The sequence below is a fragment of the Thamnophis sirtalis genome, unplaced genomic scaffold, assembly GCF_051295495.1.
Source record: "Thamnophis sirtalis isolate CommonGarterSnake01/CBP01778 unplaced genomic scaffold, rThaSir2_p1.2 scaffold_15, whole genome shotgun sequence".
NCBI classification, from domain to species: Eukaryota; Metazoa; Chordata; class Lepidosauria; order Squamata; family Natricidae; genus Thamnophis; species Thamnophis sirtalis.
Window position 1 is genome coordinate 43,722,996 of NW_028261395.1, and position 15,933 is coordinate 43,738,928.

Below are 15,933 nucleotides of genomic sequence, written 5' to 3' on the forward strand. Positions count from 1 at the left end.
GATTAAAACATAGTTGGTGGGTTCGTACCACACGGCAATCCAACCAACCAGAACCACAGGTTAACTCAACATGACTTAACAAGGCAGGGCATCCATTTCTTTAGAAGAGATCTTGGAGATCACACAGTCAAAAAGTTGGCAACCTGATGCCCTCTTTGATCGTCTGTCCTGATGCCCTAACCATTGAGCATGTTATCTGGGGATTGAACCAAGTCATGGAGGACTCCAGATTGTGTGTCTTCCCCCTCCTGAATTCCAGTCTCCGAGAACCCTGCAGCAGGGAAGCCCTAAACTAAAACTTGCTTTTCCCTCAACTTATGATCTGCTTTCCCCCCTCTGTCCCCCCGGGCCTGGTTGCTAGAACAAACTCAGCTCCGTCTCCTTGAACCCCACCATGCTGGGCTCTCTTTCAGAACTGGTCCCCCCCCAGAATCCCCCCATTTAGCACGATGACATCATATCTGATACAACTACGTTTAGCACAGGTTTCTGTACGCCCTAATTCATGCATGCAAATCCACTGTATTAGTAGTAGTAATAGGAAGAAGAGTTATAAGCCACCTAACGTTGGATGTTCAGATGGGCAGGGTAGACTTGTAGACAAATGTTGGGCACCATCTGGCTTTGTAAGAAGGAAATAAAAAGAAAGGTTTCTCCAGCATCAGCTTAAAAAAACAAGTGGGTGGGCGGGCTGCTTTTAAGAGCTGCAAAACAGGCAGAGGTTTAACGGGTATGGCGGGCATGATTTCTACCTGCCTCTTAGCTCTCAAGCCTGCTTTCCAGATAGCCTCCTTTCCTAGATGGAGGAACACCTTAACAAGAAACCTGCATCTTGAAAAGCCAGCGTGTTCTGCGACTCAGTCGTAAGAAATATGCATTTTTTTTAACCATCATTGCAAGAATGATTTCAGCCAATGTGAGCAATTACGCACAGTGAGACAGAAGAGATTATTCATCTCGGGGGATGACAGTGTGAAGACTATCGGCCTGGATCACCTTAAACTCTAGCTTGTATATAGCCATGATTTGTTGAATAAACCACAATTGAGGGGTGCATTTGTGCTGACTTGCATGGCCAACGAACCCCAGCAGCTCGACCTGCCCAACCTCCTAAGCCCTCCAAATCAATGAACCTTCTTCTGCTGGAGCACAGCCTGTGGATCCACTGGATGGAACCCTGGAACTGGGTCTATTCCCAATTCAAATGCCCTTTTGGCTCTTGGTATCCCTGGCGCCCCCCTCCCTGCGTAACTCCCTTCTCACTGAAGCCATTGCGCAGTTCAGTTTCTGAGGTAGATGGTCTTGTAAATGCAACAGGGTTGAGGCGCCAAGATGGCCGTTGCCATTATTCGGATGGTTCCTGGTGTAGGACAGACCGCTTGAGAGATCTCCAGATTCTTCTGGATCACAACCTCCATCCTGCCACGTCACACAGGCAATGCTTAACCAAGGCTGATGGGATGGGGGGGAACTTGAGGCTATCTCGAAGATCTTATGATGCCCATGGCACAGAAGGACCTATGAACATGGTATCCAAGGAAGGGACCATAAGTGGAAAGAAGTACGCTTTGCCTGCCAAAACCAACTTGACCTCTCTTAAGACTGAAACAATTCTATGAAGCATCATCAACACAGCACCAAACTAAACCGTCTTTTCTAACTAAGAGTCAGTTTCAGTCTTGCTAAGAGACACCTGGATGAAACATTCACAGGATCAGCCAATAGACTAAAGGGAACCTTAAATACGCATATTTTTACTAACATGACCTGCTTAAACCAAACTTCTCAAGGTGGACCTTTTGGGTTGGTGTTTCTTGGAAGACAGCTCGCTCCAGCCTACGGGTGATTACATTCAGCCTGGTGGTTGTGGATTTTGCCTTTCAGAATAGAGCTACCTGTTTCTTCAGGCAAGATTTGGAGGAAAAAAATCTCCCTAGGCTATGATTCAGAAGGAAAGCAAAGCAGAAGTGGAGGCTGGAGAAAACCAAGCTATTCTCAACAGAAGAGGGTCCTTAAAAAGGATTACTCATTGTACCTACCAGGCCATCTAAAATCCAAACCAAATCTAGATTAGGAATGAGAGATCGGAGCACAACGAAGAACCTTCATGGGGGTCGAGTGGATGGACGGGTAAGATACAATTGGAAACAGAGATTCGGAAGTACTCGAAGGCTAAACAGGGCAACATCTGGCCAAATTCATCTACAAAGACCATGTGGACGACAACAAACAAAACTTCCAAATCAACAAAGAAAACCAATGGGGAGAAAAATAGACTGCCATTTGCTATCATCACCAAAAGAAGCGAGGGCCGGAAAGTGTAATGCAAATTTTCTCTTGCACTCTTTCTGTGCTGGGTTGTTCGTCTCCTTTCGTCATATGTACAGGTCCACCAGTCAAATGGTAACCACAGTGCAATGTCTCGTGAGCCTTGGATCCAGGATGGGGGAGGAAATTGTGCATTCTCTGGGCGCAGAGAATTCTGCGGACACACCGTTGGTGGAACTAAGGGGGAGTCTTTAAGTGGCGTCCACCGGGGAGTAAGCAGCTGGACACCTCCCCTTGACAGACAGCAAAAGGCATGTTCAATAGGCCACCGATCCGTCCCAGGTTTCCTTAAAGGTGTCTTGGGCTGGGGTGCCCATTATGATACAATTTCTGTTTGATGTGCACCATGTTTCCCGCGGCTTCGTCGTACTGGTTGTGGTGGCGTTTCCGGAACTCCTTGAAGTTACAAAATTTGGGAAACCAAGACCATGAATTGTCTGGGAAAGGAGAGAGAAAAACACACAAAAAAGTGACTCAGTATGATGGAGACAGATTCCTCATTCAATCCTTCCAACAGGGGTGGGCAAACCCCTTTGATGATTTTGGGCCACAGTCCTTTTGTGAGAAGTGTCTGGCCACTCCAAAGGAAGTTGAAGAAGCCACAAAATATAAAAAGAGAGCTTCCTGTTGGGATTTTCTAACAGCTGGGGTCGTAGAGCATCCAGATTCAGATTTTAGAAGAAATATATATCATTAACAAAGAAACATGCATGTCCCCCCTCCTATATGAATTTACCTAATCCCATTTAAAATCTTTCTACATGACCTTCCAACTGGTGAGACATCACTATGGAGGGAGTCCCAACCAGGATGAGTTAGTGATATACATTTTTTTACATGTTAAAGTAAAGGTAAAGGTTTCCCTTGCACATATGTGCTAGTAGTTCCCAACTCTAGGGGGTAGTACTCATCTCTGTTTCAAAGCCAAAGAGCCAGCACTGTCCCACGATGTCTCCGTGGTCATGTGGCGGCATGACTCAACGCCAAAGGCACATGGAACGCTATCTTCCCACCAAAGTAGTCCCTATTTTCCTACTTGCATTTTTTACGTGCTTTCGAACTGCTAGGTTGGCAGAAGCTGGGACAAGTAACGAGAGCTCACTCCATTATGCTGTGCTAGGGATTCGAACTGCCGAACTGCTGACCTTTCTGATCAACAAGCTCAGCGTCTTAGCCACTGAGCCACCGCATCTCAGGTTTTACATGTTATTGAACTACAATTCCAAATATATCTGGCTGGTGTTATGAGAAACCAGGATTCCTTACTCCTAGGTTATAATATCCCATATTTTAAATCTAAAAGTTCAGTACTATGAGACACACTGACACAGTGGTTAGAGTGTGGTACTACAGGTTGCTTCTGCTGACTGCCAGCTGCCTGCAATTTGGCAGTTCGAATCTCACCAGGCTCAAGGTTGACTCAGCCTTCTGTCCTTCCAAAGTGGGTAAAATGAGGACCCACATTGTTGAGGGCAATATGCGAACTCTGAGAGTGATAAAATAAAGCACTGTGAAGCGATATACAAGTCTAAGTGCTATTGCTACTTCTAAAGGACTTCCATACAGATAGTCCTCGACTTAATGATTGCAATGGGGACCAGAATTTCCATTGTTAAGCAAAGTAGTTGATTAAATAAGTCATGCCTAATTTTACAACCTTTTTGGGGGGGACACAGTTATTAAGCATACTACCATGATGTTCAGTGAATCATGCAGTTGCTAAATGAATCTTGCTTGCCCCACTGACTCGAATTGTGAAAAGGAAGGTTGCAAATAGCAAGACCCCGTGTATCGGGGGCGCTTCAACCGGTGTAAATACCTGCTGGTTGCCAAGCACCCAAATTTTTATCGGGTGATTCTAAAGATGCTATCACATCTGTAAATATAAGGACCTTTTGTAAGTCACTATTTTTTAGTGCTTCTTGTAACTTTGGTTGCTAAGTGAATGTTTGTAGATCAAAGACGACCTACAATGGCTTTCTCTCCCCCCCCCCAAAGCAAAACATCTAGGCATTAACTATTATTCCCTCAATTGTTTCCTTCCATACAAAATGTTCCAGTTTAATCATGTGGGCAACAATTAAACCTCCTACATGTGAACTAGACACGAAGATAGCTTCAATCCAACCAGAACGGCACTGGAATTAGGAATACTTCCAGGCCAAAAGCAAATGGAAGTTTTAAGCAGAGATTAACCATGTAGATCTGACAAAACAAGGCTTCAGTTACAGGATTCCCAGCAAGTTTTCCTCTTTCCAAAGAGGCACCAATAGATAAGCAATTTTGAGCTGCAAAATTCAACAGGAGGGAGCTGTCTGCCTCAGTTCCCTGTTTGAATATTGGGGTAAGAAAAACCCTCCAACAGTATCAAAAAATAAATACATTGGGAAGCTCATTTAGTTGCTGGATGTGAAATTCCAGCTAGCCAACTGTTTAGCTCTTCTACTCCAGTTCTCCCAAAATAGGATGCTTCAAATAAACTGGCCAATGCAGTTTGTATTCAAGATAGAATAAACCAAATGTCAAGGATCATTGGTTGGCTAAATTAATCTCCAATTTTAAACAGGGTTTTCCTAAAAATATATATATATTTTTCCAGGCAATCTTATTGCTTACATTTTAGTTTCTATTTGTATCAGTTATACTGAAAAATATTGCTTTTTATCTTTATAACCCAACCAGACCTTTTGAGGAAAGAGGTGGCATGTAAATTCCCTAAATAAAATAAATCTGGTTCTTTTGCCTCCCACATTATGACCCATTTTTTCCCAAAAAACATATACAGCTGCCTTCTAAAACAAGAAAGTATTTCTAGAGAAAAGAGCTCAGTAGACTCCATAAATTAATTCTATCCATCTCGTAAAAACAGATTGCATGGGGGAAAAATCACTGTTCGATCAGTCTAGAATTTATCATCAATATATTTTATTAGATCCATAAGATTAAAAAAAGCTCTCTGGGAATGTTTTTCCAGATAGATTGAACTTCGAGTCCTGTGGTTGTTCACCTCAGGTTCAAACATTCTCCATGCTTGCCATTTCCCTCACCAAAGCCAGCAATCATTTCAAAATCTTGGCTCATCGACTTGATTTCCACTTACCATACCGTCGGCTCGTCCGCCATGCCCGTACAGCGTAATGGAGCAATCCATCCATCCACACAAGAAACCAGCTTATACAGAATCCCAACAAGAGTCCCAGCATCAGATCAATTTCTTGCTTGGTGACGTTGTCGGTCACAAAGTAGTTCTCGGAAGAATCAACCACCGACTGGTCTCCATCGTATGGGATGACATAATGAATATGATGCCTAGGTGACAGGATTAAAAACAGAGAAACAGATGGATACGAGGGAGGAAGAGAACATCACAGTTGTATGATCAAGAGAAACATTTGGCTTGCCATCCCTGGCAAATATCTTTCTGGATAATGGTTGTTTTTCCAGGTTGAGTATTCCCCTAACTGGAAACAAACTACAGCAAACTGAGGATGGACACCATCATTGGAGGCATCCATTTAGTTGAGGTTCTCCTTCATCTGGAAGAAAACCCTGCTTCGATCTTGACTTAGCTATGGGCTGAACCAGGGATCAGCAACCTGTGGCTCTGGAGCCACATGTGGCTCTTCATCCCTCTGCTGCGGCTCCCTGTCACCGGTCGGCTCCACAATTGGTAGGGCTTTCGGTTAGGACAGGCAGAAGAAAAAGGATGCCACCAAGGTTACTGAACGGCACTGAAAAAAGCAACTGATGGCCATTTTTTACACTTGCAAACAGAGGTAGCATTCTAGAAGATCGCCTGAACTGGTAGCGGAAATCGCAGGTGTCTCCGCTCACCCATGCCCGGCTCTATGGCATCCCATTTAGGTTCTTTTTTCACCAAAAGCACATGCACGGAAGGATCTGCGCATGCGCGGAGGTGACGCGTGCAAGTGAAGCCAGCTCACATTTGCAAACCGGTAGGGAAGGGAAGGGTATACCACCCCTGCTTACAAACCTTTACAACACCCCCTAAGCTCTGGGTGTTTTTTACTCTAATAAATAACTGGACAATCTGTTCCCTGAATTTAAGGGACCTTTCTGAGCTGGATTTCTGCAAGAACCTTAAAGCAATCCCAAGACAATGTCTTTGGCAAAAATTTAACCAGGATTAATCTGGGTAGGGGGTGGGGGAGATCTGTTGGACTTCATGCGGTGTGCATTTGATTTCTTTCAGATCCAAAATGGGAAAATGAGTCACAGGTGGCCCTCAACTCGCAAGAGTTCACTTACTGACTACACAAAAGTTACAACGGCACTGAAAAAAGTGATGTACGGCCATTTTTCACACTTACAACCGTTGCAGCATCCCCATGGTGACGAGATCAAAATTCGGGCACTTTGGTAAACTGACTCATACTGATGATGGTTGCAGTGTCCTGGGATCATGTGATCCCCTTCTGACAAGCAAAGTCAAGGGGGAAGCCAGAGTCACTTCCTTGTTCCCCCCAAAATAAGACCTCCCTGGATAATAACTGCAAACGGGCTTTTTAGCACATGTGCTAAAATAAGCCCTCTCTGAAAATATTGCAACACAGCAGCAGCCATGAGGTGACCACGCTCGCCGCCTCCTGCACCTCAAAAATAATAAGACCTCCCCAAAAATAAGGCCAAGCGCTTATTTCAGGGGTCAAAAGACAATAAGACCCTGTCTTATTTTCAGGGAAACACAGTAACATCTGTGGTATTAACAATTGCAGTGAGTCACTTAATTGTGGCAAGAAAGGTCGGCAAATGGGGCGAAGCTTAACAACTGTCTCGCTTTGCAACAGAAATGTTGGGCTCAACGACGGTCGTAAGTCGAGGAGCGCCCGTTCTTCCTTAGCCAAATGCAATGTCATACAAAGCCAGGCCTTGAGAGCATGGGGAAACATTCCTTCTTGACCTTTCTCCTGTTTCTATCCTTTGCAAATTTCATAACTACCGTTCCAAAATTCCCACCCAGCTTGTGATTTGGGAATTGAGGCAAGTTGAGCTTGTAGGTTTAGAAAATGCAATAGTTGCATTTTGTTAAAAAAAAAAAAAGGTTTGCATTAATATTTCATTCCCTAATTAGCCTAGCCGTGTCTTCGCATTTCTGCCCCTCTGAGTTTCAGACATGAAACTTAGCGCAAGCGAAGACTATCTTAATGGGTCACGGTGGCTCAATGACTAAGACACTGAGCTCGTCGATCAGAAAGGTTGGCGATTCGAATCCCTAGCGCGGTGTAACGGAGTGAACTCCAGTTACTTGTCCCGGCTTCTGCCAACCCAGCACTTTGAAAGCACGTAAAAAATGCAAGTAGAAAAAATAGGAACCACCTTTGGTGGAAAGGTAACCGCGTTCGCCTTCGGCGTTGAGTCATGCCGGCCACATGACCACGGAGACGTCTTCGGACAGCGCTGGCTCTTTGGCTTTGAAACGGAGATGAGCACCCCCCCCCTAGAGTCAGGAACAACTAGCACGCATGTGCGGGGAGAACCTTTACCCTAACACTATCTTATACCCTAGTTTCAATTCCCTGTTTCCGTGGAAAAGACAAACTGAATTTATGTCTTCATCCAGGAAGGCCAGAGTTGAAAAAAAGACAAGAAAGCAGATGGATTGCCCTCTCACAATAAAAATAAGCCAAACTGACAATCTAAGACAGAGAAAGGGCCTTTAATTCATTCTCTAACTATTCAGACTTGGTCAAGGGGACACAAGGCAAATAAAAACTGCTCTTCCTTGCCGCTCTGTTGTGTGTGTACTTCAGTCACTTGTCACCATCCGATCCTCCCTTTCCCAATTTTCAGCAAATGACAGTATTTTAGGACAGCGTGAAGCACATCCTGCTAATCTTAAGCAATTTCAAGCGGGGGGGGGGGGGGGGTTGCAAGATTTCAGCGGTCTTAGCATTCATTCATTTGCAAATGGCAAGGAATGTCTTAGCTCTGTTATTCCAGCCAAGAGACCTACATATAAATATAGAAAAATCAAGAACTGATGTACCACCTCACGGCAGGCCAATTTTCTTATAGAAAAGAGCTTTTACCCTCTTTTAATAGGCATTCTACTTGCTGAAAGCTTTTGATCGACAGAATTTATGTTTCTCTGGGGAAAAGACTGCCCATCCCAATGTTGGAGTCTTATTTCAATTTCCATCACACTATTTTCCCCCTCACTCCTCCTCATCTTTTCAGATCACAACAATTGTGTTAAAATTAGGACGACCAAGGTTGGATAAACCCAGATCAAGCTTGGAATCAGCATTTTTTTTTTACAACAAGCTGTTAATTTGCTCTGTCCTGTAGGGAATTAGGAAGTGAGTCAGTGATTTTAAGCCTTGACTATGGAAAACGGGACTAAAGAAAAAATAGTTGCTGGAACTGTTAAGCCATCAATGCCTCCAAATACTAAATTGTCCTACTAGGTCTGGTTTCCCAACCTCTGCAGCTTTAAGAGGAATTAACTTCAATTCCCAGAGTTCCCCAGCCAGGCTTGGGGAATTCTGGGAGTTGAAGTCCACCCATCTTAAAGCTGCAGAGGTTGGAAAACATTGTATTTAAGATTATCAACAAAGCAAAATGAGTCTCCTCTTGATTCTACTCACTCTTACAGCCTTTGCACTTCCAGTTCCACTCAATTTTCCTCTTGCACATCTGTCTGTGCATCTGCTTTAAGGCATCATTTAACTCCCCTCCCCTCGGAACAAATCCCTAACAAAACGAGGCCTGGCTGGAGTACCTGAATGCCCAAACTCCTAACCCCACCTCGATTAAAATGGGAAGATAAATCCCTTTTCCCCCCAACCTAACCACATCAATATAAACCAGTCAATGGGTTCACACGAAAGCAGGTTTCCCAGGTGCACTGCACCTGGAAAGGATTCTTCACGCCTACTTGGTAGGGTTGGGGGTGGAAAAGCACCTGGTTTTGCAGACCTTGGTGACAGCAAGGAAAGGTTAAGGCTGTTGGTATTTGAGAGCCTCCATATGCAAGGGCAGTCTACTTTGCAGCAGCTAGCAACCTCTGCAAGCCTTGGTTCCCCCTCCTCACACAGAGATGTTGTTTGCTTGGAACCAAACGCAAAAGGGATTTCTTCATCTGGGGTTAGAAAGTCCCTCAGCCTTCCTGCTTGGGTTTGTTTCTGAAGTTGTGAGATCAATTGGCGACTGTTTTGTCTCACCAAGAAGCCCAACTTAGGCCTCAGCTGACGTGGCCCACAAAACAATCCCATGAGCCACGGAAGGCTAGTTGAACAAAACGGTTCTGTGTCCCATGATGACCCAGTGACCACGCCAACAGCCAACCTGCCTTCAGGAAACAAACCTTGTTTACTGAACCAGGGTCATCTCTTGCTGGGGTTTCCAGGTGGACTAGAAACCTGCAGTAGAGGTGGAGGAACTGTTCTGCTGGGTCAGTTCAGGCTGGACCCTTCCCCAGCCTCGTTTTTCTACCAGGGCTTCTTGGGGAGAAAACTTTCAAGCAAGGACAACAGAGCCCTTCCTGCCCATTTCCCCTCCAGAATTCCTGCTACAAGGTAGACTGCTCTTACAGATGTAGGCTCTCAAATGTCAAGAGGCCTCCTCTTCCCTGTGCCTTGTTTTTGCTTGGAGCTCTTTTGAAGGCCATCCAAAGTGCCATTGTGCTACGCAAACATTTGACATCACTGGCTGACGTTTTACCACTAAACACATTCACGCAATTGTCCAAAATCTCCTTCCTTCCTTCCATCCTTCCTTCCCTCTCTCCCTCCCTTCTTCCTTCCCATTATTCTTTCCTTTCTCCTCTTCTTTCTCCTTCCTTCCTTCCTTCCCTCTCTCCCTCCCTTCTTCCTTCCCATTATTCTTTCCTTTCTCCTCTTCTCTTTCTCCTTCCTTCCCTCCCTCCCTCCCTCCCATTATTCTTTCCTCCACCACCTCTTTTCTTTCTCCTTCTTTCCTTTCTTGCTTCCCTCCCACCCTCTCTTCTTACTTCCCATTCTTTCCTTTCTCCTCTTCTCTTTCTCCTTCCTTTCTTTCCTCCCTCCCATTATTCTTTCCTCCGCCCCCTCTTTTCTTTCTCCTTCCTTCTTTTCTTCCTACCCTCCCTCCCTCCCTTCTTCCTTCCCATTCTTTCCTTTCTCCTCTTCTCTTTCTCCTTCCTTCCTTCCCATTATTTTATAACTCTGACCTTCCTCCAAGGCCCGTCATACAATTGAAAACCCAACAAATGCACCAGCCCCCCCCAAAAAAGCTTCAAATTCAAGCTTAACCCAAACTACCATTTCACACTGAGATAGGGCTAAAAAGTGGCTTCCCCTCCCCGAAGGCCCCCCCTTGTCCCACCCCTCACCCACCCCCCAAGAGACAAAGGGGCTAAAAGTAGGGCTTACCTTCCACAGTTGCAGTGACAGACCCTGTCTTCTCCTCTCAGATGCGGTAAGATATAATTATGAAATCGGTCAAGAAGAGCATTCATGTCCATTAAACATGCTATTGCCTGAAAGAGGCCCAAAAGATTGGATCAGGTCTTGGAGAAACGAAGAAGGAAAAAACAACAACAAATGAAAAACACAGGGCCACCTTTAGAGGAACGGAGGAAGGAGAAACTGCCCCGAAAGTGATGCCTTTCCTCCTTCCTCCCCTCCCCTCCCTCCCCCCTCCCCAGCTAATCAAGGCATCTGTGTCTCTCTCAATCCAGTACCTGTAGAGGTTACACAGGCATCCTGTCATGCATGCATTGACAAGAAGAGACCGTTCTCGACCCGAAAAAGCCCAGGACGTGGGAAAGGGAGGGAGGGGGGAGAGCAAGATCAGAGAGGAAGAGGAGAAGCTAAAAAAAAAACCCACGGGGGAAATTAAATTGAAGGGGTTATGGAGGGAGGGAGGGAGGGAGGGAGAAAGAGAAGAGGAGGGAGGAAAGAATAATGGGAAGGAAAGAAGGAAGGAGAAAGAGAAGGGGAGGGAGGGAGGAAGGAAGGAAAGAATAATGGGAAGGAAGGAAGGAGGAAGAGAAGGGGAGAGAGGAAAGAATAGCGGGAAGGAAGGAAGAAGAAGGGAAGGAAGGGAGGTGAAAGAGAAGGGGAGGGAGGGAGGAAAGAATAATGGGAAGGAAGGAAGGAAGGAGAAAGGGAAGGGGAGGGAGGAAAGAATAATGGGAAGGAAAGAAGGAAGGAGAAAGAGAAGGGGAGGGAGGAAGGAAGGAAAGAATAATGGGAAGGAAGGAAGGAAGGAGGAAGAGAAGGGGAGAGAGGAAAGAATAGTGGGAAGGAAGAAGAAGGGAAGGAAGGGAGGTGAAAGAGAAGGGGAGGGAGGGAGGAAAGAATAATGGGAAGGAAGGAAGGAAGGAGAAAGGGAAGGGGAGGGAGGAAAGAATAATGGGAAGGAAGGAGGTAAGGAAGAAAGAAAGAAGGGAAGGGAGGGAGGAAGGAAAGAATAATGGGAAGGAAGGAAGGAAGGAAGGAGAAAGGGAAGGGGAGGGAGGAAAGAATAATGGGAAGGAAGGAGGTAAGGAAGAAAGGAGAAAGAAGGGAAGGGAGGGAGGAGAAAGAGAAGGGAGGGAGAGAGGAAAGAATAATGGGAAGGAAGGAAGGAAGGAGAAGGAGGGAGAAAGGAAATAATGGGAAGGAAGGAAGGAGGAAGAGAAGGGGAGGGAGGAAAGAAAGAATAATGGGAAAGAAGGGAGGAGAAAGAAGGGAGGGAGGAAAGAATAATGGGAAGGAAGGAAGGAAAGAGGAAGAGAAGGAAGAAAAGAATAATGGGAAGAAGGGAGAGAAGGCAGGCAGGCAAAGTACCCTTACCATCACAACCGAAGCCCCCAGGATCAAAAATATCATGGTGTTCGTATTCATGGACCTCGCGGGGAAACTGACAGCTGCCCTGTCACTTTCCTGCAGGCCGCCCCCTCCCAGCCGCTTCCCCCAGAGGAAAAACGAGAGAAAGGGGGCCCAGCTTTCCGCGCAGAGGTCAGAGACGGCCGCATAGAAGCTCTTCAACCCGAACTGCAATTCTGGCAGGGGGGGAACCTCCGCGGCCCCCCCTCCCTCCTGCAAAGCATAACAAAACGCAGGCGGCAACCGCCGCCGCCGCTGCTCCCGCCCCCCCTCCACCCCAGCCCCCCCGCCACCAGCAGCCCCCTCCCCAAAATCTGGCTCCGGCTTCTTGGCTTCCTTCCTTCCTTCCTCTGCACTGGCTTATTCCGATCTCCCTGCCTTCGCCCCGGCCAGAGGGAGCCTCCGGGCAGGTTCAGGCAGGTGCCCAGGACCAGCCGGGGGATGCGCCGAGCCCAAGCCGGACGGGAGGTTGAACATCGCCGATGCTGCACCGTCCGGGGCGAGGAGGAGGAGGAGGAGCAGAGCCAGGGCCGGCTTCAAAGCAATCCATCCAAGCCCCGGCAGGCAGAAAAGCAGCCCCGGCCGGCCCTTGGCATCACTTCCCGCTTCCCGCCCGGTCGGTCCCGTCCGCCCCCCCTCCCCAAAAATAAAATCGCTCCCTTTCCCGAACCGGAGGAGCGATTGGTGCAAAGCAGGTGGTGTGTCCTGGAAGGGGGGGGGGAGAGAATAAATATTTCCCCTCCCCTTTCCTCTCTCTCTCCCTCCCTCCCTCTCTCTTTTTCTCTCCCCCCCCCTCCTTCGGTGGGGGCACCAAAATGAGAGCATCAGCCTTAGAAAATGCAGAAGGGACGGGCTGACATCATAAGCCCCCCTTTCTCTCCTCAAAAGAAGCTGCAAAAGCCGGCGCTTGGGCAAAGAGGGGAGGGGGAGAGCGATGAAGACCCTACCCCCCCCAAAAAAATACACGACGGGTTAATTCACCAGCCTATGCTGTTTTCCTAGCTTCTTAATGCTACTGGGGGTGGGTGGGTGTCTTCCAGAAGGAGGTGTGGGTGGGTGAGGGGAGCACCGACCCCCCAAACCTAACCTGGAGCAGATGGATTTTGGAAGGTGTTCAACCCCTCCCTTTTTTGGTGGGTGCGGGGGGGGGGGGAGTTATGAAATCTTGGGCATCCACCTTGGTCATTATGCAGGCAAAGTGGGGTGCGGGCATTTGTGTGTATGTGTGTGTGTGTGTGAGAGAGGATGTTAATAATAACAACCATAAGGAGGAGGAGAATATAAAAAGAAATGGGTAGCTTTCCGCCCCCCACTACCCCCAAATCAAGCCATACACCCAGAGAGGCGAGCATCTCGAAGGGTCAGTATCAAAGCTTTTCGTAACACCCCACTTTTCCCCCCTCCCCACCTTCATCCTCCTCTCTACGTATATTCTCTCTCCCCCCTTCAGCCCCACCCAGTCCCATTTTAACCCACCCACCCCCATCAAAAAATAAAATAAAAATAAAAGAGCTTTGGTATTTTTCCCCTCCCAGGGCCAGCCGTACCTTCACCTCCTCCCCCCACCCACCCCCAAGAAATCAAGGATTTTTTCTATTTTTTCTTTTACCTATTTGTAGCGGCGTTGATGCTCCATCTTAAAAAGATCCTTGCAGGGAAGGGGGGCGCGACGCCGCTGCGTATCCTTTCTGTGTTTACAATCTGGACTTCCTTTCCTTAACTCTCTGCCCCTCTTCCCCTACCCCCCAAAAAGCTGCACCCCCCTTTTCCTAGCTCCTTTAATCGAAAGGGTGTTTGATCAAAATGTGGGGGGGGGGCGGGAGGGAATCTCTCGCTCTCTCTTCCTGCTCCTCTTCCCAGCCGCTGGTCTTAGTACCAAAATCATCCGTTGCCTCCCACCTTGCTTTGAAAGTCCCTTCTCTCCCCACCCCCCACCCCCCAGAAGAAGAAAAAAACCCACCTTTTATTCAGGGAAGGTAACGCTTCTCAGAATAAATGGCATTTCTGGGCAATTTACTCAGTCCCAGCACCCCTCAAAAGTGAGGTTAACTTTTAGGGAGGGGGGAGAAAAGAAATAACACAAACACACAAATGCAATTTAAAAGGAGATGTATGTGGGGTGTGTGTGTGGTGGAGAGACACCTCTTTGGTCCCCACCTCCAGCAGCTTCCCAGAAGACCTCCAGTCCAAAGTTAAGAGTTCAGAAGCATCAAGTTGCAAAAATAAAAAATAAAATAAATGCCTGCCTTCTCCAGGGCACCATCATGCTGCGTGGCTACACCCCCCACCCCACCCCAAAGCTTTGTGTTTGAGCATAGCAGAACTCATGCATGCTTTCTGGCTCTTTGTCCCAGTTCAGTCTTCAGAGTGATTTTGGTGGATTTAGCTCACTCAATTTCGGACTACCTCATGGCTAATTCCTAGCTGACATGGAAAACCATCCCTTCCCTCTTCCACCCAGGAACTGAAGAGAATGTTTGCCATTCACACATGACAGAGAATCCCTGCTACTAAATGCTAAATGCAGATATTTTAGCCATGGTCTCAAGGTCTACCCATTCCTTCAATGGTGGAATAAGACCACTAACAAGGATTAGTTAAGTAATCAAGTTGAGTAATCAAATGTCTTGCAAGAAAACCGCCAAGTTCTGGGAGGACAAAGGACCCCACAGTGGAATAAGGTTTTAAAAGTTGGGACTTTCCCGGCGAGGCTGAATTTTGGTTCGTAGCAGAGCTTACAACCAGAGATAAGGGGATAATATCAGACCATCAACTGCTACCGGTACTTAATATATTCTTCATCCCCATCTCGGGGAAGACATATTGAAAGAGGGGATTGTCACCAGTGCAGGAGTAAAGTAGAAGATGTTGTTGAAGATATGTAAGCATTACCCAAAGCAACAAGAGGAAGAACATGGGTTCACACTAAGTCTGTCATCTTCACCTCTATTTTGGGCTCTGCAACCCAACAAGACAGACACGGACTTCAGAGGAGAATCAGAACTGTAGAAAAAACAATGGCTGCCAACCTGCCTTCCATTGAGGACCTGGACACTGCAGGAGTCAAAAAGAAGGCTGTGTAAATATCTACAGACCCTTCGCATCCTGGACGTAAATTGTCTCAACTCCTACGCTCAAAACGCTATAGGGCACTGCACACCAGAACAATTAGACACAAGGACAGTTTTTCTCTCCCCCGCCCCCAAATGCCATCACTCTGCTAAACAAATAATTCCCTCACCACTGTCAAACTATTCATTAAGGCTGCATTACTATTACTCTTAGTCTTCTCATCGTTCCTATCCCCCATCTTCTCCCACTTATGACTGCAGGACAGTTACCATATGACAAAGGTAACTTTGTGGCTTGTATCCTTATGAATACATACATATTATACATACATAATCTATATCTATATACAACACATATATCTATTATCTATCTATCTATCTATCTATCTATCTATCTATCTATCTATCTATCTATCTATCTATCTATCTATCTATCTATCTATCTATCTATCTATCTATCTATCTATCTATTTAGAGTTACAACCCCCGGTATGCCCAAATATGGGAGGAAGTTCACTACTTCCATTCTCTGTCCATCGGCTCATCACAAGAGACCATCCAGACAGAAACCCAATATCCCAGTAAGGGTATGGCTAGCTGATGAGAGCTAAATAGCTTGAAATAGATCTATACTAGTCTCCCTTTATTTATTTATCAGCACAAATACAACATGAAGGAGGGCTACAGGATGCAGAGTGCAAACATCCAGATGGCCTCTTGAT

At 46.5% G+C, this 15,933-nt stretch overlaps 1 protein-coding gene across 1 annotated transcript; it reads right to left on the reverse strand.

The window, feature by feature from the left end:
• Nucleotides 1-2,616: 2,616 nt before the first annotated feature.
• On the reverse strand, nucleotides 2,617-12,273 carry TMEM240 (transmembrane protein 240). Its single transcript, XM_014066669.2, has 4 exons — nucleotides 12,108-12,273; nucleotides 10,701-10,807; nucleotides 5,429-5,637; nucleotides 2,617-2,765 (listed from the first exon to the last, which is right to left on the reverse strand). The coding sequence occupies exons 1-4, from the start codon at nucleotides 12,156-12,158 to the stop codon at nucleotides 2,617-2,619; spliced, it is 516 nt and encodes a 171-aa protein (XP_013922144.1). The 5' UTR covers nucleotides 12,159-12,273.
• Nucleotides 12,274-15,933: the final 3,660 nt, after the last annotated feature.